This window comes from Archocentrus centrarchus, chromosome 9 (assembly GCF_007364275.1).
Source record: "Archocentrus centrarchus isolate MPI-CPG fArcCen1 chromosome 9, fArcCen1, whole genome shotgun sequence".
In the NCBI taxonomy this organism is placed as follows: Eukaryota; Metazoa; Chordata; class Actinopteri; order Cichliformes; family Cichlidae; genus Archocentrus; species Archocentrus centrarchus.
This window is the reverse complement of record NC_044354.1, coordinates 10473526-10497925: the sequence shown is the minus strand read 5'-3', so window position 1 is coordinate 10497925 and position 24400 is coordinate 10473526. Positions and strand designations below refer to the sequence as shown.

The 24400-nt window shown below is 37.8% G+C and overlaps 1 protein-coding gene across 1 annotated transcript in view; it reads left to right on the top strand.

Moving 5' to 3' along the window:
- The window catches only part of grid2 (glutamate receptor, ionotropic, delta 2), a 540691-nt gene that overhangs the window by 452937 nt on the left and 63354 nt on the right, over nucleotides 1-24400 (top strand). Inside the window, exons 12-13 of the mRNA XM_030736912.1 lie at nucleotides 8322-8460; nucleotides 17220-17415. Coding sequence (XP_030592772.1) covers nucleotides 8322-8460; nucleotides 17220-17415 — 335 coding nt within the window. The remainder of the gene's footprint in view (nucleotides 1-8321; nucleotides 8461-17219; nucleotides 17416-24400) is intronic.

Sequence of the window (24400 nt, the reverse complement as noted above, 5' to 3'; positions counted from 1 at the left end):
GGAAATCAGTAGCACTAAAATTACAGCCTTCACCAAGCACAAGTCCTTTTACCGTCAGATACTCAGCATATGTATTTGAGTTTATTTGGTAATCCAATTAATTTAAGATCATTGGTATTCAGGAGGTAATACTAATGATATTAGGTTGGAACCTGACTTTAGAAAGCAGTGCAATGCCTAAACACATAAACATAAACACTGCCTGGAGCTGCTGTAAGGTATTAATTACATTGCTCATAATTGCAGATTTAAGAGATTATAGTATTTTTCTGAAGCATAAATAGCGTGCACTGTTATGATTCAAAATTTGGAGGAAAAAAAAACATCTTTTTTTTAAGTTAATGGCTCTACTAACATATTGGGGTTTCTGAATTTGCATCTTATTTCTCAAATTTATTTTTCCCTCTATGCCTCTTTCAGTTAAAGCAGTCAAAGTTGTACTACATGGAATCATTCAGTATCAGTAACCATGTTTTAGTGTGACTTTCAAGTGGATATTGCGATAATTTCATACCGAGTAAGCTGTAATGAGATTTGAACAGCTACATCTCTTTTTAGAGAGTTTTGTTTCAAGACTCGAGGCTTTGAGGAAACATGCAAAATTTGCAGAATTCTGTGTCATGAGAAGCTGGATGCTCATCAAGGTTTATTGTATAAGATTATTTAGACAGCAAAATAAAGTTGGAAAGTTTTCAGAATACCTTCAAAGATGGGTTCAACTTTAAATAACCTTGGTTTAACTTTAATGGTGGGCTTTTTTTCTGAATATGCAGCCAAAACTGTAAGCAATGCTGCAAAACTGGTATTGGTTGGTATATTTCTGTGCTTGAAATCCTATTTGCCTGTCCCTTTGGCATGTGCTGGCCACATGTGCAAAGCCTGATGGTGGAGGAATTTGAAACCCATGTGTATCAGATAGAGCTAACTCGGTACTATCCATCCAAGATGTCATTCATCAAGACACTTTTCAATTCTGTGGAAGAATGAAAAGTGAATGCCCAAACTGTTGTTAAAAAGAACCTTACATCATCTTAAGGGAAGATTGCAGGGATTCCAACTGGGGGCTGACATCAGCTGAGCAGATTCTAGCTCTTCTTTACTCATTTAAAAAAAAAAAAAAAACTAATGAGCTCCTCTACTCTCATTTCACCCAAGAATAACCAGAGTGTGATGTTTTAAATTTGAAGAGATGGATCAGAAAGGTTGGCAGCAGGAATGTAGATGTAAAAAAAAAATGATGTATTTGAAAGAAACTGATTTCCAAAGCTGGGTGCAGAAACTGTAGAGATTCCTCGTTGTCTGAACAAAATTTTTTTTCTTTTGTTTTTTTTTTTTTTTTTTGGGGGGGGGGGGGGTAGATGATGGTGATGATATGGGATGAGATTAATAGTCAACAAGTCTTTGCAAGTGGGTATCTCAAGCACCCACTGCACTTCAGAACAATAAAGTAGTGTCTTGAAGGAGCTTGTTTACACTGACAGCATGCAGTAAAAGAGCAGAGGAGACTTGTCGATATGGACCATGCACAGTAAGAGAGCTGGTCCTTATCATCAATTTGTCCAGCGACTTCTTCCAGCAGTTGACCTCTTTGTCTCATTTACTCTGAAATGTGGCTTTTTCCCGACAGAGAAGATAAATCTCTCCATTAGGCCACTTTACTGCAAGTATTTACAAAACACCTGTACATAGAACAGCTCTTGTTAGAAGTCAGAGATGTTAAAGAGCATGTTGTTTCTCCTGACCTCAGGTTGCACTTTCAATCAGACCTTCTTTAATTGCCAGACTACACACAAGAGCACACAAATTAATCACTTCTCTCTTATGAATATCCACTGTTATGTCTTGTTATAACAAAGTGGTAGCAGCATTACTTCAATTTGATTCATTGTTCTGCTGCTGTTATGCCTAAAAATTACAACATTAAGAATATGGAAGCTAAACAACAATAGTTTATCCACAAGAGCAATACAACAAGACTTGTCACATCATGGTTGTGCTCCAATCAACCACTCACGCTGCTGACGGTCCACAAGGCAAGAAGTGTGACTTAACCTTTGACCTTTTAGATATTAAATCCCATCACTTCTTTGTTGGTAATATTTGGTCACATGTGCCAGTAGTCCTTGGCGTTTTGTCATAAAAACCTTTAACAAGCCATGTCCTGTCCTCCCTTACCTACTTACCTAACAGAAATGCAAATCCAATTTAAAAATTTCAAGAGCTGATTCGTTAAGGTGCTGTGGCTCATTAGAACAGGTCTTACAAGTGACACAGAAAAGGACTGTACTGCACCTTTGGCTGCTTTTGACACAAAATGTCTTGGCTTCTAAATCTCCCTATCAGATTTACAGCATCACACACAGGATCAAGGGCTTTTTGGACTAATCATCATCCTCTCTGATTAGTTTGAGTCAGGCTGTGGGATGGAGGTCATGTCCAGTGCTCTCATTTATCTAAGCACTTGATGTTCTTCCTGAATATTTGGGCAGCAGATGTCTGTGTGTGCGTGTGTGTGCGTGTGTGGTGTGTGTGTGTGTGTGTGTGTGTGCGTGTGTGTGTGTGTGTGTGTGTGTGTGTGTGTGTGTGTGTGTGTGTGTGTGTGTGTATCCCTTAAAAAATTGGGGAAAGAATATGTAATTCAGCAGTGCAGCTCATAATTCTAATGCACACACTGTTCATGCTGGTTTACGTCCAGTTAAACTCCAGATTGACTGAATCAAAAAATTTTAACCATTAGAGAAACAATTGTTCATAACCATCTCAAGGACATGTCTTTGTGTTCAGCCGCTTGTGTACTGCTCATACTTGTTCAGACTCTTTCTCTCTGATTGATCTTTCTGAGTTAACTTCAGTAGTTTCTTCCCCCAAACCATCAACATGTCTATTAGACCCAATTCCTATTAGACTGTTCAAAGAAGTCCTTCCATTAATTGATGCTTCAATCTTAAATATGATCAATCTGTCTTTATTAGTTGGCTATGTACCTCATTCTTTTAAGGTGGCAGTAATTAAACTGTCTCTTAAAAAGTCATCACTTGACCCAGATGTGTTAGCTAATTATAGGCCAATCGCCAACCTTCGTTTTCTCTCAGAAGTTCTTGATAGAGTAGTTGTAAAACAGCTAACTGATCATCTGCAGAGGAATGGCTTATCTGAAGAGTTTCAGTCAGACTTCAGAATTCGTCACAGTACAGAAACAGCATTAGTGAAGGTTACAAATGATCTTCTTATTGCCTCTGGTAGTGGATTCATATCTGTGCTTGTCCTGTTGGACCTCAGTTCAGCTTTCGATATTGTTTACCATAAGATTTTATTACAGAGATTAGAACATGTCAAGTAAAGGTCTGTGAGGCCTGTGCTGTAATATGCCCATCTGTCTTGCAGTGTATGGAACTAGTTTTTGGAGTGACACAATTTGTTAAGCATGTCTGTGGTTTCTCTACCAAATTTTATATTTATTTTATTATATATATATATATATATATATATATATATATATATATATATATATATATATATATATATATATATATATACCAAAAACATGTCTCTTAATCAGTCTATTCAGGGAAACAAAATTAGATCATGAAACTAAAAATAATGAGAAAATGAAATGCAAAAGAGTCTTTTAGCCAGCAACATAGCAAGTTAATCAGTCGGTCAGTTACAACCAAGGGGACACTATCTAATTAACTAATCAATTATGCAGATATCCAGCAATTACACTTTCATCACAGAATACAGAAAGCAGCAATTAGCATCAGGCTAATGGAAACCTGAAAGTTAAGAAAAAATACGTTAAGATGTGAACGGCAGCCACACAGTTCACAAAATAGCACATGGAGTAATTTGAAGTAATTGAGAACTGCAACATCCTTAGTATGCCTCTTTAAATTAAGTTTTAGATTTAATTCCCAGTTTTGAGTCAAGTAGGAAAAACTAGAGAAATCCTGCTTGCCCAGAGCTGCAGGAGACTCAGCAGAGAATAAGAGGAAAAGCAGGAGAAACATGGGGGTAAGAATGGAGAGCTTTATCGAGGGGACACAACGGGGTGCTTTTGAAGCTGCCAAGCTGTATTTTCAAAAGCTACTTCATGGCATCTATGCTTCTCCTAGGAGCCATATATGTACAAATATGCAAACTGAGACACGCATACCATCCTACCTTTAAAAAAAAAAAAAAAAAAAGAAAAAGAAAAAAAAGTTTTTCAGGATTTCAACCACAGGAAAACTTGAAGGGTGCTTTTGAAAAAAAAATGTTTTCAAAAAAGGAGATCTATTATTTTAAATCCTAGAGAGAAGATTACATGTAAATTATTTTAGTAGTCTTGGTTAGCTTAGTTAAAGGAACCCTGAAGCAGAATAGTTACATTATTCTAACAGGGCAGTCACATACTTGCTCATTTAAAACTACAAATTCTTGTCTTCTAAGTCATGTATCTGTATAGAAGGAGTTAACCCAGCTGTCACCTTCTACCAGCCAATCTGAGTCATGTCTATTCTGAGAACAGTACTGTTTTCAGAAAGTCTGTGTTTGAAATGTCATGCTGACTTCACACTACACTTTTAGAAAGCTACTTAGTCATGAACCTCCAATAACGCACAAAACTTGTCGTCATTTATCCTCAGAGCTCATGCTTTGACAATACAGGAAAATTTAGTATTTTAAAAAGAAATAAAAAGGTAACTGAACATGCTTTCAGCCTGTGTATGTGCCCATGAAACTTGACACAACCGCTCACTCACTTGGAGGGTTTGCTGACTGCTGTTTTAATCCTAAATGGTAACATCCATCTAAGTCTTTCCCTCAGTATGAAAGATGGTTTTGATAGCACTCGGTATAAATGATGGTTCTGTTGGTACAATGTACTTTAGTATGGGATTTTGTAAAACAGTACACTTTTACAATAAAGCAGTTTATACATTCCTAAAGTCTCAGTTCAGATAGTAGTGTTTATAAATAAGTTATTGTGACAGTAGTACCTGGTACCTATACTGATTATAATTTGCCTGTGACAGCAGGCACTTCACTATTACAGTAATGTAACAGTAACATAACAATAATCAAAATATTGATGATAGAGCAGTTCTTTTTATAAATTCTTTCTGCATTTCATATATGCCAGATGTGGTAAATAAAGAGTTAAGCAATGCTCAGTTGGGGACCAATGGCAATGTCCTTTGTTATTACACCACCACCGTCAACCTGAACTGTTAAGGCAGGATGGATCCATGCTTTCATATTGTTCACATCAAATTCCGGCCTACCATGCTGCCATCTGAATTTTGCAGCAGACCAAGCAGTTTTGTTTTTTTTTCCAATCTTCTGTTCTCCAGTTTTGGTGAGCCCATGCAAATTGTAGCCTCAGTTTCCTGACAGCAGGTGCTCCCAGTGTGATCATCTTTCAAAGTTTAGTGTGTTGTGCTTTTCTGCATACCCTGCTTGCAGCTAGTGGTTACTTGAGTCACCATTGCCTTCCTGTCGTCTTAAAGCAGTCTAGTCATTCTCCTCTGACCTCCGGTATCAACAAGGCCTTTTCACCCAGAGAACTGCCACTCACTGGATATTTTCTCTTTTTCGTACCATTCTCTGTAAACCCCAGAGATGGGGGATTGTTATGTGTTAAAATCCCAGTTGATCAGCAGTTCCTGAAATACTCAAACCACCCATCTGGCACCAACAACCACGCCATGTTCAAAGTTATTTAGTTTACTTTTCTTCCCCATTCTGTTGATCGATTTGAACTTCAGGAGGTTGTCCTGGCCATGTCTAGTTGCCTAAATGCACTGAGTTGCTACCATGTGATTGGATGATTACATATTTGCATTAACGAGCAGTTGAACTGGTGTACCTAACAAAGTTTCAAGGAAACTGTCTTGACCAACTTTCCCTGTGAGGATTTAAGTGTTTTTTTTCTTTGTTTGTTTTGTTTTTAAAACTATGTTGGTTATAGATTGTTTAAATCTCTGACAATAGTTGATGAGACTTGAAATGTGAACAGTGACATATTGGTCCATGAAATGATATATGCTTTCCTTTCACTCATGTTTAAGTAGAGATGATGAGGCACCAAGGGTGTCTAAGTGTAAGTGGATACGTTTATAGCTGTTCAAGAGATGAGTTTATAGTGGAAGATTTTCTTACATTTTTGAGCCTTTAAATCAGTACTTGACTTATAAGCTTAAAGTTTCTGTAATATTACTAAAATATGTTAGCATTCTTTCTCTTTCACACACACACACACACACACACACACACACACACACACACACACACACACACACACACACACACTTAAAGACTTGGAAACAAAATGACCTTTTTCAAAAAATCAGCTCTAAGTGGTTCGATCCCCCGCTCAAAATTTTGGGACACTTGTCTAAACTCTGAAACTACATTAATATTTTATAAAAGTCACTTGTGCAGCCAGAAATCAGTGTAAAAATGTTCTGAGACTTGGCAATGTTTAACTTTATTTTTTCTTTCTTTTTTTTGCCAAATGAATTAGTCTTCCATGGATTTTTGGGTGTCAGTGTGGAACCCAAAATCCCCAAATACCTTCTGCGGCTGGAACGATTCACAAAGGTCATGTTTAAGTAGCTATTGAATTCCAGGATGCTGCAGTCACACTTTGGCATATAGTTGGACATTCTGGGCAGCAAAAAGTTTCTCTGCCTGCTGGTTGTTTTCCTTCATGAGAACGATTCATCTCATCTGCCACACTCAAACGCACAGTAATTTCTTAGGAATACTGTGTTGACTTATATGTTGTGACTGATTCAATCATTTTATTATAGATTTTTTATTTTGCATTAAAATAGCTGGCACATGATTTGAAGGTTTATTCCTTCAAAATATAAAATCACTTCATAACCATTGTATGTGTGACAGCAGAAAAACTTCAAGAGCCATAAAAAATTGAAACATTTTTAAGGATAATTCAAGATGTTGTGTTATCTCATGTCAGGTATTACTCAGACTGGAATGCAGTATACATTATGTCTTCAGGCCTTTGGTAAAACCTGGTGTTAACAGCAAATGTATTGTGCAAAAAAGATAACAGAAAATACATAGAAGGGGAAAGATATAGTACATTTAAAATAAATCAAAAGGTCTACAGGAAGCGAAGATGGAAGAAACAAGGATCCAGTGGAGAAAGAAAAGGTGATGAGATAAAGGGAACAAGATATTATGTGGGTGTCAAATATATTATTGAGGCTGATCTAGAGAAAGTGGGAGAGATGAGAGTGTTGGTTGGTCTGCGCTGATGTAGCAGTCATCACCTACTGCAGGTATAAAAAGGGAGTAATGTCTAACTTGCTTCAGTAAAGACAGTGAGAAAGGGAATCGTGTCAGTCATAATGCATGGTTGTGTGTGTGTGTGTACGTGTGCGTGTGTGTGTGCGTGCCTGTGTGTGTGTGTGTGTGTGTGTGTGTGTACATTTATGCATGACTAAATGCGTTCAAAAACACTGTCGTCAGTAAGCAAGCTTGAGTGTGGGTATGAATAAGAAAGACTACCCCACACACCTACCTGAGAAGAATAGAAGAGCCAAAGATAAATGTGCCCTGTTTTCTGTCCTGGTTAGTACACAAACAAATGCATTCTCTCGTTGTGTTTTTTTTTTTTTCTTTTCTTTTTTTTTTTGGAGGGCTACATATGGAATGACAACCTTTCTTGAAAAACACATAAAGCAGAGCCAGTTTGTGTTTTACTGTTGCAGAACAAGATTTCAGAGGACAAGGCCAGAAAAGCTGTTTATAACACAAGAGAAGGATAAAGCGATTTTATATTTGAAGACAGACAAGCCACGTTTCATTGTAATGTGTTCCCGGCAGCATCTTAATAGGAAAGCCTGACAAGCATTTTTTTTTTCACATTCATTACATCTTTTCAACAGTATTTATTGCAAAATCAGGTTACTTTTTCTTTTTTTACTTGCATCCAAACAGTTACATTTATGTTACATTTTTGTAGCTGTTAGTGGAAGACAATCTACTCAAGCTATACTCACTAAGATCAAATGTATCAAATGTTACTTAATGTATGATTATTTCTAATCTTTTTTTTTATACATATCAAAGATTTTCTTATCTCACTGATTTTGGATTTGTTATTTTGACGTTTTCCAGTTCATGGCAATTTCTTACAGTTTATCCTACCATGTGAAGATCAGATCTGTGCCACAGCGTCAGATCAAATCCTGTTAATCCAGTGATAATCGTTCAGGATGTGCTTTGCTGTTTTCTCCTGCAGCAAAGAGGTGCTTTTTCATATACTATGTTTTTGACTCTCTCTCGTTTTCTTACTTTCTTTTTAGGCGGAGAGGTGCCTTACACCACCCTAGCTACCAGGATGATGATGGGTGTTTGGTGGATGTTTGCTCTAATTGTCATATCCTCATATACTGCCAATCTAGCAGCTTTCCTCACTATCACACGCATCGAGAACTCTATACAGTAAGTGTAGATTTTTCTTCATCTGCTGTTTTCAGTTGTAGCAACCATACCCACTTCAGTATTCTGTTCTAGTGTTTATTTTTAGGCTTTTTAAAACTGATAATGTGATAAATGTAAAAACTATCGCCTTTATTAGATCATTATTATGTACTACATAAGTATATTTAAATCTGTGGAGTTAAATTATTCTCAGAAGGGTTACAAATGTGCATCATATGATCCACAACTGTATCCAGCAATTTGTGTGTAAATTTGAGTACTCACAAACGCGTGCTCCAATTCACGCAAGAATACAAAGCAATTTGGACACAATTTTAAAAATGTGTATATCAAAACCTGAATAAGTCCTGATCATTCACACACAAATTCGAAAGTTCAGCTTCACGAGTCTTTTCATTTTCACTTTTCAAAAGCTTCCTGTGTATACAAACATCTAAAAATATCCGTGACTTACTTTTCGTTCGCTTACAGATCGTCAAATACGCGTGCACCGATCTCCCGATGCGCAAAGATCATGTCACATGTGCACAACGCGGTTTGAGACTCTTCACATTGTCAGCTTGGCACAGATCCAGAAATGTAAAACATCAGTTTTATTTGAAATAAAACAGCAATACAAAGGAAGCGTATTGGACGATTGGTGTGTGCATATTTGATGATCTGTAAGTGAGTGAAAAGAAAGTCATAAATATTTTTAAACATTTGTACACACAGGAAGCTTTTTGAAAGTGAAAATGATCAGATTTATGAAGTTGAAATTTGTAAAATACCTTTATATGTGTTCAGATTCCTTTGTTTTCAGGTGTGGATCGGCACGTGCATTTGTATCATCCACATTTGTAACCCTTTTGAGACTAATTTAACTCCATATAAAGCTGAACATTGGGTCTAAACAGATACACAAGATCTGTACTGCAAAGAAAGATAAGCCCACAGCAAACAAATCTATACACATACAGTGTATTTGTAAAACTGTATACTCGCAGTTATTTGCACAGACACATGCATACACAAACACAAAACTTTGTGTAGTCGAGTGTACCTAAACTACAGACACAGACTTCTCCAGTGTGCTTGGCTGTTACTCAGAGTGGAAATAAACTCTACGGACAGGTGTAATGCACGAGAGGCAACACACATGCATGTACATGTGCATTGCTTGCACAAACACACAATTAATTCTTTACCCTTTCTTTTCCCAAGCTCAGTCTTTTCTCTTTCACCCTATCATAAGAGTGTAATGTCCTGTCGGTCTCACATTTGTGTGTGTGTTTGTGTGCATCCATGCGTATGTTCTACTCATGAAGGTAGGGAAAATAATGACAAAGAGAGTGAGAGAAACAGTCAAAGCATGGAGAAAAAAAAAAGTATTTAAAAAAGTATTTTAGCATTTTTTTTTCCAGTTCCAAGGCAACTGGAAAAGCTGCCTACGCTCATTGCGCACACACACACACACACACACACAAAAAAACACAGAAATTTCCTGAAGCACTGTGCCCTCTGTTTATCTATCCTTGTGATAATATGTTTGCCTGCTTCTCTCCTGGTGGCACTAGGAAACGCTCATCTCTCATTGGACTAATCAGCATGCCGAAGCATCCGCTATGCCTGGCAGTGCCACAGTTAATTGTGCTTGGCTTTGGAATAAACAACATTTATTTCTCTAAATCTCACCACTATCTGTTTCTTAATTTGGTTCTGTCAGTTTGTATCTGTCATTCTGCTTTCTGTCTCTGTTATGTATTTAGAAGACCTTTCCTTTGGATTACTTTGGTCACAATGCATCCCTCATTCACGCTCTTGTTTTTTGCCTCTTTGTTCCAAGTCCTTCTCCCCAGCCTCTTGTAAATGTGTCGATCTATAGTTTCTTTCTTTCTTTTGTCTGTTGTCAATTGCTTTTGTTTGTTTGTTTTTCACTTTGCTGTCATTAATGAGTGGCTCTCAGTTTGCTGCCTCATTCAGCATACGTTGAGCTAATTAAGGATTTCCATAAATTTTAATGCATTATCTTTAGTGTGTTGACTCTTCTTGGGTCATTAGTGCCATAATTACCAGCTAAACATCGGCACTCACATGGCCTAAGGCCTCCAAAGATGGGTTTGGGGGATAAGTGGTGAGAGGGAACATTCCTAAAACAAACTGAGAGTAATTGTAAAGTGTAACAAAATCTCAATGGCGAGATGAGAAATGTAGCCATGTAGAAAAAAAATAGGAGTCTGTGATGTTTTGATTAGCATGCACTTTTATCTGTTAATCCTTGATTAACATATTATGCAGATGGAATTAGATTGAATGCATTTATGTGATTGAGAGAGTGAATTAGTTAGTATGGAAAAGAGCAAAGGAGCACACACATGGGCAAGAAAGGAAGAGAAGGTCGGGGGAAGAATGGAGGCATTGCTCGCCTTAGTGTCTTCTATCAGGACAGACAGGATTTTTAAGTATTAATGCCCTTGTTTCATCCTGAAAATGAAATAACAAGTGAACGCTCAGAACTCTCTCTGGACTATTTCACGCTTGGATGTTTTCCCTCAATTTCAGTGTGAATCCTTTAGGAAAACAGTGAGAGATGGCAGTGGAGAGTAGCAAAGAGAGGGTGCTAGAGAGGAATGTATGAAGAGAGAGACAAAGGGGAATAAGCATTATAAAGCGGAAATGAAGAGAGCAAGCACGTGGAAGAAAAGATGAGACGGGTTAAGAAGAAAACGGGAGTAAGGAGGCAAAGGTTAGAGATAGAGAAGGGAACAAAGAGAGAAGAGTGCAAAGAGGGGTGGAAGGAAGCATGGGAGCATGGTGAAGGTTTCTGGTAATGGTGATGAGTCAGAATGGGAAATGTATTTTTGAGGGGTAAAAGTGAGGTAAGAGACAGCAGAGCGAACAGAGGGAATAGATGGAGCGGAAGAATTGGTTAGGATGGGAAGACTAAAAGATGGATGGAGCGTTTGAGGATAAAACACTTCTTTCCTGGCCCAGCCTCATACAGCAGAAGACATATTTTATGGTTGATGAAGATTGCCAATAAAGTCAGTTAGGTCATTTCACACTTGCTTGTGTGAATATGTCTGTTAGCTTTATATTTGCAGGTGACTCTTCTGTGTCTGCTGCATTCTAGTAATCAGATAAAGCAGCACATTGTCCACTGGCAGATATCGATTAGATTATGTAAAGCTTCAGTAAACTCATGATGTAAAAAAAACTGATTTGATCTACTATGAGTGTGGATTGTTCATTCTGTTTCTGACATTGCTTTCCCTGGAAAATGAACATGAATACAAAATCCTGCATACTGCCCCAGTAAAAATATTGATAAGCTGATCAAAGCATATAGACTAAAATGGCCACACAGATAAAAAGAACTTCCAGTATTTTTAAATTATGAAATGAACAGTAATGATTTTCACTTCAGCTAGCCAAATGTGCCACAGCTGGAACCACTACCACTTCAGTTGACTTCAGTCCATATTGATTGCCTGTTGCTGTGTACAGAATAGTTAGCTATTAATGTGTTACTGTACTTACCTGATCAAGGTTTATCAAGTCTACTACATTTACAGATTAATTGAAATCATAAAGCCAACTTAATCTTTGTCCTTTCTAGTTCATTTAGGCAAAATTAAGGTCACACAGTTTTTGTTGCTGAAAATCTTTCCTAAAAGCACCTTATTGATAGTAGTGTTCACCAAAGATGACCAGAAGACCAAATATCCAGAAACAAATTTATACACACAGGAATTACTCATACATATATGCCCTGTTTAACCTGCTATTAAAAGGGTCCCTGTGTAGACTTTCGATCTTTCAGTCATTATCTTTCACTGACACACACGCACACACACGCGCGCTATTTGTCACACAAAAAATTCAGCTGTTGTTCACTCCATTTACTTGCTCATTGAGCTGCTTAGGGATAATATAATTGGTTGCAAAATGAGCTAGCATACACAGGACAGAAACACAATTCTGTGGACACACAGCTATGCATAGGCACAGACAAAAATTTCTTTCACATAAAACACTCACAGAAAGATAATTAAACACATATTTCATATAAACAGACACACAATAATAAAAGAATACAGGAATTTAATAGTGTTTAAGTAAGCGATTAATAAATATTGTTGATACTTTTTAAGTTTACTCATTTTGGTATGACCATCTTCATTCTTCAACACAGCCTGAACTTTCTTAGTTCTTGTAATTTTCTTCAGGAATAGCTCTCCAGGCTTCTTGAATGACATTTGGACTGCCTTTTGTTACGTCCTCTATTAAGGTGATCCCACCCTGCCACAGCCACCCTTCCACTCAAACCACTTCTGATGAAACTGCATTAACTGAAGAAACAGCTGTCTCTCAGGTCCTATGTCTGGACTTTGCTGTATTTTTCCCTGTTTCTTAAGAACACGACTTTCAGATACTGTTCATCGGTTGGAGTTTTTTAGGCTTTCCACTTCTTTTTATGTCCTCCACTTATCCAGTTTCCTCAATTTTTTTAAGAACACACTGCACACCATGCCAAGACATACCAAGTTTTCAGCTAATAGCTCCTTATTCTTCTTCTTATTTATATGTGTGTGTATATATGGTTGCAGGTACAAAATACATTTCACTGTGCATTGTACTGTGTATAACTGTGCATGTGACAAATAAACACTATCTTATCTCATCTCATCTCATCTCATCTCATCTCATCTCATCTCATCTCATCTCATCTCATCTCATCTCATCTCATCTCATTGGTGCAAAGATGCTATTTTATGCCTCTCAAACTTTTATTTTTGGCATTTTTCATAGAGTAAAGATGTAACCAAGTAAAGAAATAAGAGCAAATGGTGTGTTTTTGCAACAGGCTGCTAGTAACAAAGTGCCTAAAGATACAGTTTAAAAATGGTTTTGCTAAGTTGTCTGTTAGATGTAGACACCGTATTGGTTCATCTCTTGGGTTAGATACCTTTTTATGTTTGAATGAGTCATAGGTCAGTGTTAAGTAGCTTAAAAAAACATTCCTCTAAAAAAAATGGTGAGCGACAAGGACTGGACTGAAAATGAGTAAAAAAAAAAAAAAAAGCAGCCAATGTCCAAAGCAAAACTTTGAAAGACCTTCAGAAAGCCTGGAGAACTATTGCTCTGGAATACTTTAAAAAACTACAAGGACGTCTGGCTCCTTTGAAGCAAACTATAAAGATGGGCAGCTCAACACTTTTTTTGTGTTTGTGTGTGTGTCTGTATATACCAATCAAGCATAACATTATGACCACTAACAGGTGAAGTGAATAACACTGATTATCTCATCATGGTACCTGTTAGTGGGTGGGATATATTGATATATTGGTTGATGTGTTAGAAGCAGGAAAAATGGGCAAGCTAAGGATTTGAGCGACAATGGCCAAATTGTGATGGCTAGACGACTGGGTCAGAGCATCTCCAAAACTGTGTTCCCAGTCTGCAGTGGTCAGTATCTGTCAAAGGTGGTCCAAGGACAGAATAGTGGTGAAACATCAACGGGGCCATGGCAACCAAGGCTCACTGATACACGTGGGGAATGAAGGCTGGTCTGTGTGGTCTGAGCTAACAGACAAACTAATGTAGCTCAAATTGCTGAAAAAGTTAAAGCTGGTTCTGTTAGAATGGTGTCAGAATACACATTGCATCACAGTTTGTTGCATATGGAATTGCATAGCCACAGACCAGTCAGGTTACCTGTGCTGACCCCTGTCCACTGCCAAAAGCACCAACAATACGGGCGTGAACTTCAGAACTGAGCAGTGTGATGCTTTGGGCAATGTCCTGCTGGGAAACCTTGGGTCCTGCCATCCATGTAGATGTTACTTCAACATGTACCACCTACCTAAGCATTGCTGCAGACCCTGTACACCCATTCATGTAAACAGTATTCTCTGATAGCTGTGGCCTCTTTCAGCAGGATAATGCTCCTCACCATAAAGCAAAACTGGCTCAGGTTTGAGGAGCACAACAACGAGTTTGAGTTGTTGACTTGGCCTCCAAATTCCACAGATCTCAATCCAATTGAGCATATAAGGGATGTGCTGCACAAACAAGTCCGATCCATGGAGGTCCCACCCCACATCTTACAGAAGTTAAAGGACCTGTTTCTAACATCTTGGTGCCAGATACCACAGCACACCTTCAGGGGTCAAGTGGAGTCCATGATGACGGAGACAGGTCAGGGCTGTTTTGGAAGCAAAAGGGGGACCAACACAATATTAGGCAGGTGGTCATAATGTTATGCCTGATCGGTGTATATCATTTATATATAAGTGTGCTAAGCAGTTTTTTCTACTCTTGGATCAGTGAGAGTAAACATTCTTAATTAATATCGTCATCTCAGACATACAGCACTGCACAGCATTACAGCAGCCCCAACCTCTACTGTTAAAACCTTCTGTTTGCAAAGAGTAGTCAATCAGATGAAAAATGCCTTAAAGGGATAGTAACCTCAAAGCAAGAGGAGCTAAAACAGTTTTTTCCAGAGAAAGGACTTAACTGTTGGGGTTGCACTAAAGTCCAATATAAGATAAAAAGGTGTATTTTGAACTTGCACTGCTACTTGTTATCAACATCAAAATATGAAAAGTCATTTTCCCTTTTTTCCTAGATTTATTGGAAGCATTTTGGAAAAATGCTCAGTTTGTGACATTTTTTGACTTAAAGAAAGACACAGTTGTGTTTTCTATTGGTTATCAGTCTTGGAATTATATGCAGTGGTTACTCAAAAAGGGGTGAATCAGATCTGTATTTTCTTTAAACATAGGTTTTAGTTATAAACTGGATACTTGACTCAGTCCTACATACCAGCTTTTTGTAGCTTCTTTCTCTGTTATGTCCTTGCATTGTTTCATTATTAATCAAAATATTGAACTAGTGAAACAACTATAAATCATTTTTATCTTTTTTTCCCCTTTTTTCCAATGAACTCTAGCCTAATCTAATGCAGGCCTAATATATAATTCTCTCTCAGTGTCTCCTACACACGCACCATTAAAGAATGAGCTCAGAGGTAGTATGCAGTGAAAGCAATTCACAAAGGGGGAATCCCGGTCAAAGAGTGTGCTGACAGGCGTGCATATTCACAGGGGAGTGGTTGGGGAGGGGAGATTATTTAGGCCAAAGATTAATTGGTGGAAATAAAAGATTCATGTTCGTGGCAAAGTTCATTAAAATCTTCAAAGGATTTTTTTTTTTTAGAATGGGTCAGTGAGATCTTTGAGGAGGGCTCGAGCCAGGGGGAACCACAAGAGCGGTCCCTTCGTAAGAAGTCCAAAGTATTATTTCACACGTGTGTGTCTCTGTGCGTGCATATTCAACAAAATGAACAGTGTGGTAAAAATGGAAACAGTAACTACTCATATTTGTGCCCATTGTAAATCTGCTTCGTGGGTGTACTGTATTACAACTGAATTAATGAAGTAAGATAATATATACTTGTTGTTCTTCATTAAGCAGGACATGTTGAGCTTTTTTTGTGTGCATGTTTTGTTTCCCAAACGTTTGTCTCTCAAATCCATGGGTGGTATGTAGCAACCATTTAACAAACAAACAGTAATTAGTTCTTGTAAATGGTTCTCCATTACATTTCTCAGCGGCCAAACTCTTTGAAAGGCAACCCAAGCACCGTTGCGTTATAATTAACAATAGCTTGTGTATTCCCCCAGAGGTGACAGTTTATGGGTGAGGGGTGGAACGAAGGAGAAAGGAAAAAAGAGAAAAGACATAGAAAAAACTTAAGACAGATTAACTTGTATGTGTGTATTTTTTCAGTTCTTTATGAGTGTTTCAGTTTTCTTTGTGTAGTTGTAGCTATCATGACTGTGTGGTTAGCCAAGCCATCTTATTAAACACCGTGAACCAAGTGACTACTACTAATTGAAACACTTTTCCAGTTGCATTTTTCTCATACCTTTTCATTGTGGCCAAATCACTTTATTCTGTTTATCCTCCATGTCAATTACATGTTGTTGTCAACTTCTGCTGATGGTCCATAGAAAATTTAGATCCAAGTCATTCATTTATGGGTAGGTAAGGGTCTGAACCAAGACACAGCTGGCCACTCCATTTGTGCTCTGTATCATAAAAAATTCCCCATTTCTAGCACCTATCAGCTATCACTGGGAATTACCAAGACGGTAACAAAGGACTGATTATTCACCATGTCCTGTGATGCAAAAACATGTGAGTGCCAAGCCTAAAGTGCCAAAGTTAGAGATTTAATCTGGTCAGTGAATGGAGAGTTGATTTGGGTGTTTTTCTGCTTTCAGCCCAATGTCAGACTCTTTTTTTTTTTGGCAGATAGTATCAGATGCTGCTGATTCACATTATACAGATTTTATCCAAAATGGATACTTAAAAGTGCAGATTGACGTATGCAAAGCTTACATCAATTTGAAAGCTTGTATTGTGAAGTAATGTGAATGGAAAGCTGAAACCAGTGTTTTTCGGAAGTGCAGTTTACTTGGGCTCTGTTCATTTCTGCGATCTTAGTATCATCGTTATTTGGACAGGCATTTTACAAATGAATCATCTAGAAAGTACCATCAGTGTTGCATAAGTGAAAAAGTAGTATCTACTATTATTATGGGCACTTATAGAACAAAAAAGATGTAGTACTTTTAATAGCATCAACAGCGGTCAAGGAATAAATGTGTATCAATACAACTGAAGGGTCTTTTAGGTTCAGTCTTCTTCCTGTTATGGATTGATGGATGAGTGAATATTAACCCTTTTCACCACCTGTGTCTCTGTAGGTCTCTACAAGACTTATCCAAGCAGACAGAATTGCCTTACGGTACGGTGTTGGACTCCGCAGTTTATGATCAGGTGCGCTCCAAGGCTATGAACCCCTTTGAGAGGGACCCCATGTACTCTCAAATGTGGCGGATGATTAACCGCACAGGAGGAAGCGATAATAATGTCGAGGAGTCAAAAGAAGGCATTCGCAAGGTGGGTCTTTTCCTTTTTAATTATTTTTTTGGTTTCAATTAAAGAACCTTTGTACACATAAAATGATTGTGGTTAATAAAATAAACTTGGGAGTCGAGTTATTCCCATGATATGTTTTGAATAAACAGGACAGGTGCAGAAGGGCAGCAACATCAATGAAATTATTTGTTAGTCAGTCCACATTCGAGACATAATTTACCATAATTTGATCCTGTCATTTTTTGAGAACATACACACATGCAAAATTCGGTTGTGTGAACTCACCCTGAAGGACAAAATGACATCTACCTCAGAGGATCCTGCACAAGTGATATTTTTAGTCATCCCAGTTTGGAGTCTATACTTTATTAATGTATTATATATTCTTTGTGACATATCTGCACTAACATATTTTTTGGATTATGTTATAATTCAAGTTACAGTTTGCCAGTGGTGTTAAATTTCTTTTGTACAATATAAAAAAAGAGCAAGGATTAAGGGATTAGGGGGATTTGAGTACTTCTAAATCAGCTTTTACTGTTCACTTTAAAAACATACAGATGGGTGTCAAATTAAAGGCAATACTATGGATCCACTTATACCCTTAAAGTCATATGTCAGAGAAAATCAATACAGAGTTTTTCTGTGTGATCACCTTTATCCTGTGATAAAACATTGTTATAATAAAACAGTTCCATACTGATGTTAGTGGTACCATACAGCTCCCCCATGCATAGGGATGAGTGGGTCATTGAAGGGCTTATTGAGTGTAAAAATGATGTGAATCACATGATATTGGTATGGATGTTACCACCTCTCACTGCAAATGAGAAGTTGAGATAATTCCATACGCTTATTGTTGGCTTTATTTGTCACCTTTCTCCATTTAGTATATGGTGACATTATCCCTAAAAACCTGATTAGTGTTGTGGTTTGATCACTCTCTATGAATCATCCTACATCTTTACTCTCCAAGAGAGCAAAGCCACCTGAGAGCATTGCTGCCCTGCATATTGCTAAATGTTCAGTATGATCACAAAATTTGTCATGACGTGTAAAACACATCATGCACTTTGTGCACGTGCTTTTAGCAGCTGGAGCATATTTTCATATTTCCTTGTACATAGGGATGATTTTACTCTTTGAACACCTAAAACTAATTGGAATGGAAACTGAAAATGTTCTCCCAAAAAGAAGCAGCTCAGTTCAGCTCTTAATGCATTTGTATGTCACATGATGCTTTGCCAAAGGTTTTCATGCTGCTTTGTCTGCTTATGAGAAGGAAAGAATTTCAAGTTTTGCTAGTATGTATTTTTAATAGAGTGATCTTTGTGACCATTTTTCTTTAATGCAGGTATGTTTGGATGTGTAATGGGTATTCTGAGTGAATCTTTTTTTTTTTTTTATTGTTGGTATCCCATCTTGTACAGGCTCTCCAGATATAGATTTTTTTTGAGAAAAAACAACGTATTTTTTATTCTACACTCACTATTATTAGTACAGTTTTATGTTCTTTTATGTACTACCCAGTATTTCTATCAGGTGCACTGATATGCAGATTAAAATTTCCTGACAGTTATTTTTTTTAGGTAAGTTATGTAAGTACCAGTATCTATTCAGCATTTTCTAGTAATGCCTAGTTCATAATGCATTTAATACACAGAGAACTGAAGATGTTTACTGTATGGTCTACAGTGCATCCTTATAAAACACAGATTCAGCCCTGTTTTGACATGCCGCTCATGCTACAGGGTCGTCTGTGTTGATAGGGGATAAACGATGTTAATGATACACAGATAACGTTCGCATGACTAAATACTTAATTCCCTTGGTGATTACCCAGCATCATAAATACCTGACTGCTGCATCTCATTTGCATGCATCCCACTTTCTGTTTGCATCGTGCTTCACTCTTCCAGAGGGTCTCACTTTATCCTTTCTCTCTCCAGAATATGTTAGACTTGAACTGGAGCCAGCATTGGAAGTCTTGGGAGGAGTGATGAAAGTGGCATACAGTAGTTTTAGAACTATGCATTAAATCCAGTACATAATAACATGTAAAAAAGCAACTATAAACACTTACTCAAAAGCATTCCTTGTTGGTGATGCTGTCTTTTTTTTAGCATGTATACCTAATGAGCAGTATCCCCAGAACCATGAATGATCGAGTTTTTTTTTTTTTTTTTTACTAAACAGACCTGTGTGTTGTAACAGCAAAAATATTTATCACCTTTAGTGCAAACTTGACAACAACAGCTTGAGAAAACACGCTTACCTAGTGAGCTGACATCTGTGATTTTGGCATAATAGTGTGAGAAACAGTGGCACCAAAGACAAATCACACTGAATTTTCTATAATGATTTTAAAATTATGATATTTCTGCTGCACAGCTTCTACACCATGGAATAACATAGACTAACATGGTGCCACATGAATACAGTGCCATTTGATGCCTTTGAAGGGGAGACAGTCCTGTTCAAAACCATGGTAAAATGTGTCAGTACTGCAACAGATGAGATAATAGCGTGCTCTCCTGCCACTCTGGATATTTGGTGCACGTGAAGACAACAGGTCATAACTGTAACGCTCACCATTAAGGTCGACAGGACCAAAGTCAAACTCTGTGTTGTTTTTCAGTGATTGGCCGCAGGAGGTTGTGGGAAAAAAATCTGTTACACCCCACGTGTGCAACAGTGGAAAAACCACAGTTAACAAGAACAGCTCAAATGTGAAGTATCACTGCAATTGTACTACCCAGGAGAACACCTGAACTCCTTGTGTGATGCAATTCAGACATAGTGTGCATGCTTTTAAATGAGTTCGTGACCAGAGATGCTGTCAGACATCATGCTGTTGTGGAAATTTAAAAGCCCACTTCCTGCTAGAAGACTGGGTTGCAGCAACTCATAAATATATATCAAGGAGCAGTTCTTCTGGGCAGTGATTTAGTAATTATCAACTGAGGCTAAATTCTCTATGATAAGTAAGTCATATGAAAAAGGTTGCTTTTTAGATGCGGCACAGTGGGAGGAGGCAGGACTGACAAGAGGCAGGGCTGGATGAAGGTTTTTGAGAGAGGATCTGCTTTTCACGGATAAATTCTGTATGACAGAGGTGACACCTCCAGAGTGGCAAGTAAGCACTGCAGAGCAGCACTGAGCGAGAATACAAGAAGGAAGCCGATATCCCCTCTGAATATGTCTCTCTTGATTTTATACTTTACTTTGTTCTTTCATCCTCTGCTCTGAATTTCTGTTGCTTTCTTCTCACCTGCATCTTTTTTTTTTTTCACTGCACCACCAAATATTTGGCTGTTAGCGTTCTATCACTCCATCGTGCCCCGCCTCCGACTCCCAACTCCTACCCAAATCTTTCTTTCATTCTCTGCTTCTCCTTATAATATTTCTTTCTGCAACCCCACTGTCTCTCTGTCTGTCTTTTTTTTTTTTTTTTTTTTTTTTTTTTTATCTACTTTGTGTTAAAAGCTACAGGGTGCACTCTAGTGGTTCACTAATGCCTGTCCCTCTCTGCTGACTGCATTGACACAAGCTGATTTTTTTTCTTTCTGCTGCAGTGCCACTGACAGTGACGCTGTTGCCTTGACTGTGTATGTTTAAGCAAATGAATCAAATTACCGGTACTATTTAATTACTCCTATATTCAGCACTGTAAATGTAAGCACGATTTAACTGGGAAACACTGGATACTTCGTGTACACTCTGTACATGTTGCACTTTCCAATCATTGATTTTCCTTCTATAGAAAAAAATCTTGTCAATGTGGAGACTTCCAGTCCGTTAAAATTTCTTCTCATACTGACAAATACATTTGGAAAGTAGTGAAGAGAACCTTGAATTGTTTTTTTTTTCTTTTTTAAGCTGGATGCTATTTGGAAGGCCATAATGTTATTAACAGACCCTATGAGTCAGACATTTTTTGTTCTCTGTCTCAGTTTGATTTATTCAGAATGTTTTGTCTTCTTCAATCCAGTCCCTTTTGCTATATTTGATTCTTGTGAGGTTAAGAACTTGATATATTTTTTTCCCTCAGTGTCATGCTCTTTCTCCTCTGTTTCTTCCCTCTCTTTCTCTGTTTTTTTTTTCTTTCCCAATAAACCTCTTACTCCTCTCCGTCACCGTTGTCTCCTGTGCACCATGGATTTTCTCCCTTTTCAGTTTCGATCCCCCGTGGCAGAATAATATTATATGTCAGAACAGGTCAGTGTCTGAGCTGTCTCTGCTATCACTCACACACAAACGTTCACGCCCACACACACGTACACTCACACGCACATGCACGCACATAAACGTCCGTACACACAGAGCTACTCAGATGCACACACAAATACCTATTTGCATTTCCCTAAGTAGCATGCTTTACACATGCATTAACACATTTCCTCTCATACGCGTCTTGCATACATTGATACACAAACACACACAGAGCCAGCCAAGTGCTCCAGGGTGAGGCCTGTCACAGGGTAATATATGTGTCTCTCCCATTTCAGTCAATGATCAAGGCACTCAATACAGTGAGAGGTGTTGCACCTCAGCCTTGATATCTCATTAACTTTGTGTCACATATGATATCAAAGACTGCTGTGCTCTGTGTCACTGTTTGACATAATGGCATCTTCGTTTAAGTCAATGGAGTACTTACTTGTGGTCTCCGCTATTTATTATTGTATTGTCTCAAGAGAGAAATGAAAGTCTTCTTTTCTTCTGTCAGTATCAGTTACTTAACTTCTAAATACTGCAAAACCCTTGATGACGTAGATAATAATTAGATGTGCTAATATATGTGGCAGTAATGGTAGAATATTGCAGCTCATCTACCGAAATGCCTGCATGGTTTTGTATTCTCTTACCTTTTCTTTATAATTCCATATGTATAACTCTATACAGTTAATGCAGTGTGTGCTTTATGCATGTGTGTATAGCTGAAAGTGTCATCTAGTGATTTTTGTTGTCTGTAATAATTTCAGCCAATGTGACAGGAGACTACTATGAAATAGAAACAGTTTCCACTGAGTGCCTTTTATATTCTAATACTATAGCACGTGCATGCATGTGTGGCATATTGTGTCACATTTTACTGGAAACTCTCAACACTGAACCCCACACATTTGCATGTTTATTCACATACATGCCAGTGCCGACACATACACACACCTGACTGAGTTGCATTAAGTATCCCTGCGTGAATATATGACAACTACTCTCTGTCAGGCTTTAAGAGTCTCTGATGACTGCTGAGTGATTTTAGAGTTGAGTGGATTGCCAGTGAGTGATTTTCTGTCTGTATGACTTTCCGTTCCACCATGGGAAGGTTTCACTTTAGAAAATGCATCTTTTCGCCTCATGTCATTGCCTACTATATATTATCTTTATTCCTAAAAAGGAAAAGAAGACTGTATTGAAACCTTTACTGGAACATTATCAAGGCTAGGCTAGAGGGGGAAAAAAATGCATGGTAAAGGTCCTATTCTCCAACAGAGACACGTAACACCTTGTGAATTCACTATCCGTCCAACCTAACCCTGCAATAAATAATTTTCAAAAGGACGATGAAGCCTTTGGAAGAAATTTTACCCGTATGTGTAACAGCCAATGAAGGCTTGGAAACGGAGGGAGAAAAAGAGGTCAGACGAGTGGGTTGAAAGCAGTGAATTCGAAATTAAATGCTTCATACATTATGAATATATTTGGATTATACTATATAGAGGAACATTTACTTCAGGTAAAGTGCTTTTACATTGCTGCTGTCACTTGTGAAACGGTCTCCTCACTGAAAAATACCAATTTCTTGGATCTGAATTTCAAATTCTTATTACCCGAAAATGAATCTGACCCACTGAGCTGATAAGGTCACATCAATCAAGAGAAGCATATAACATATAAATATTACTTAACATTCTATGATCCTTTAATATGCGTTTGTCACGATGAGGTTTTATGACCACAAAAACTTTTATCTTTTCATTTCTTTTATTTATTTAAGTTATTTTTTTATTTAACATTTTATGCTTTCATTCATTAGGAACAGTTGAGATGGGAAGTAAAGTGAGTGGATAAATGATGCAAAGCAAATGGCCCGGCCAGGCTATCAGGTCCCCCTACATGTCATACATACCTGTGTTCTATGCTATGTAATGTAATGTTCTATGTATGCTATGTCAAATTTACTGCTGAAGGAAAATTGGAAAATTTCTCCACTTATCCTACATATGCTCAACTCCATTGTGCAACAAGCCGTTTTCAGACACTTAATTTCATCCTATCACTGTCTCCCCATTTAGTGTAATGACTCTAGAAATTGTGATAAAAATTACCATCATTTCTTCACCTCTGCTGCATATATCTTGAGACTGGAAGTAAGTATCTGTATAATGTAAGCCTATAAGCTTTCGCCAATTTACCATAATGACTTCAGTGATGATGATAAAGATTATGCTGAGTCCTCTTCCAGATAGAGCTGGTGGCAAATCATCCAAGACCTGTTTGGATCCTTCAGCCATCACACCACTCCAGACGACAATCAAGACAAAGCAGAGGAGAGATGAAGGGAGGAGTGGAAGATGGCATAGATGGTGAATGGGTGCTCAAGGAGTAGGAAGACAGAAATTGGGAAATTTAGGTGGCAAGAGGGTGGTGGTGGTGGTGGATTGCGGGGGGACTATGAGAGGAGTGACAATGGAGGGAGGAACTACACATGGATAAGAAGGGACAAGGAAAAAGTGCAATGACAGGAAGTGAAGGAGAGATTATATAGAAATAGAGATTGAATGGGTAGACAGGGACCTAGACAGAGCGGAAATATAGAAGAGCAGAATGTAAGCGAATGAGTGGAGCAAGCCATATTTTACTGATGCATTTTTTTTATTTATTTGTTTATTTTTATTTATTTTTGTTGCTCTAGCAAGCTCTTAAATGCATACTGGCCCAATACTTTATTAACACTCAACAAGAGAACACAGGACTGATGAAAGGATATCATGTAGTTACT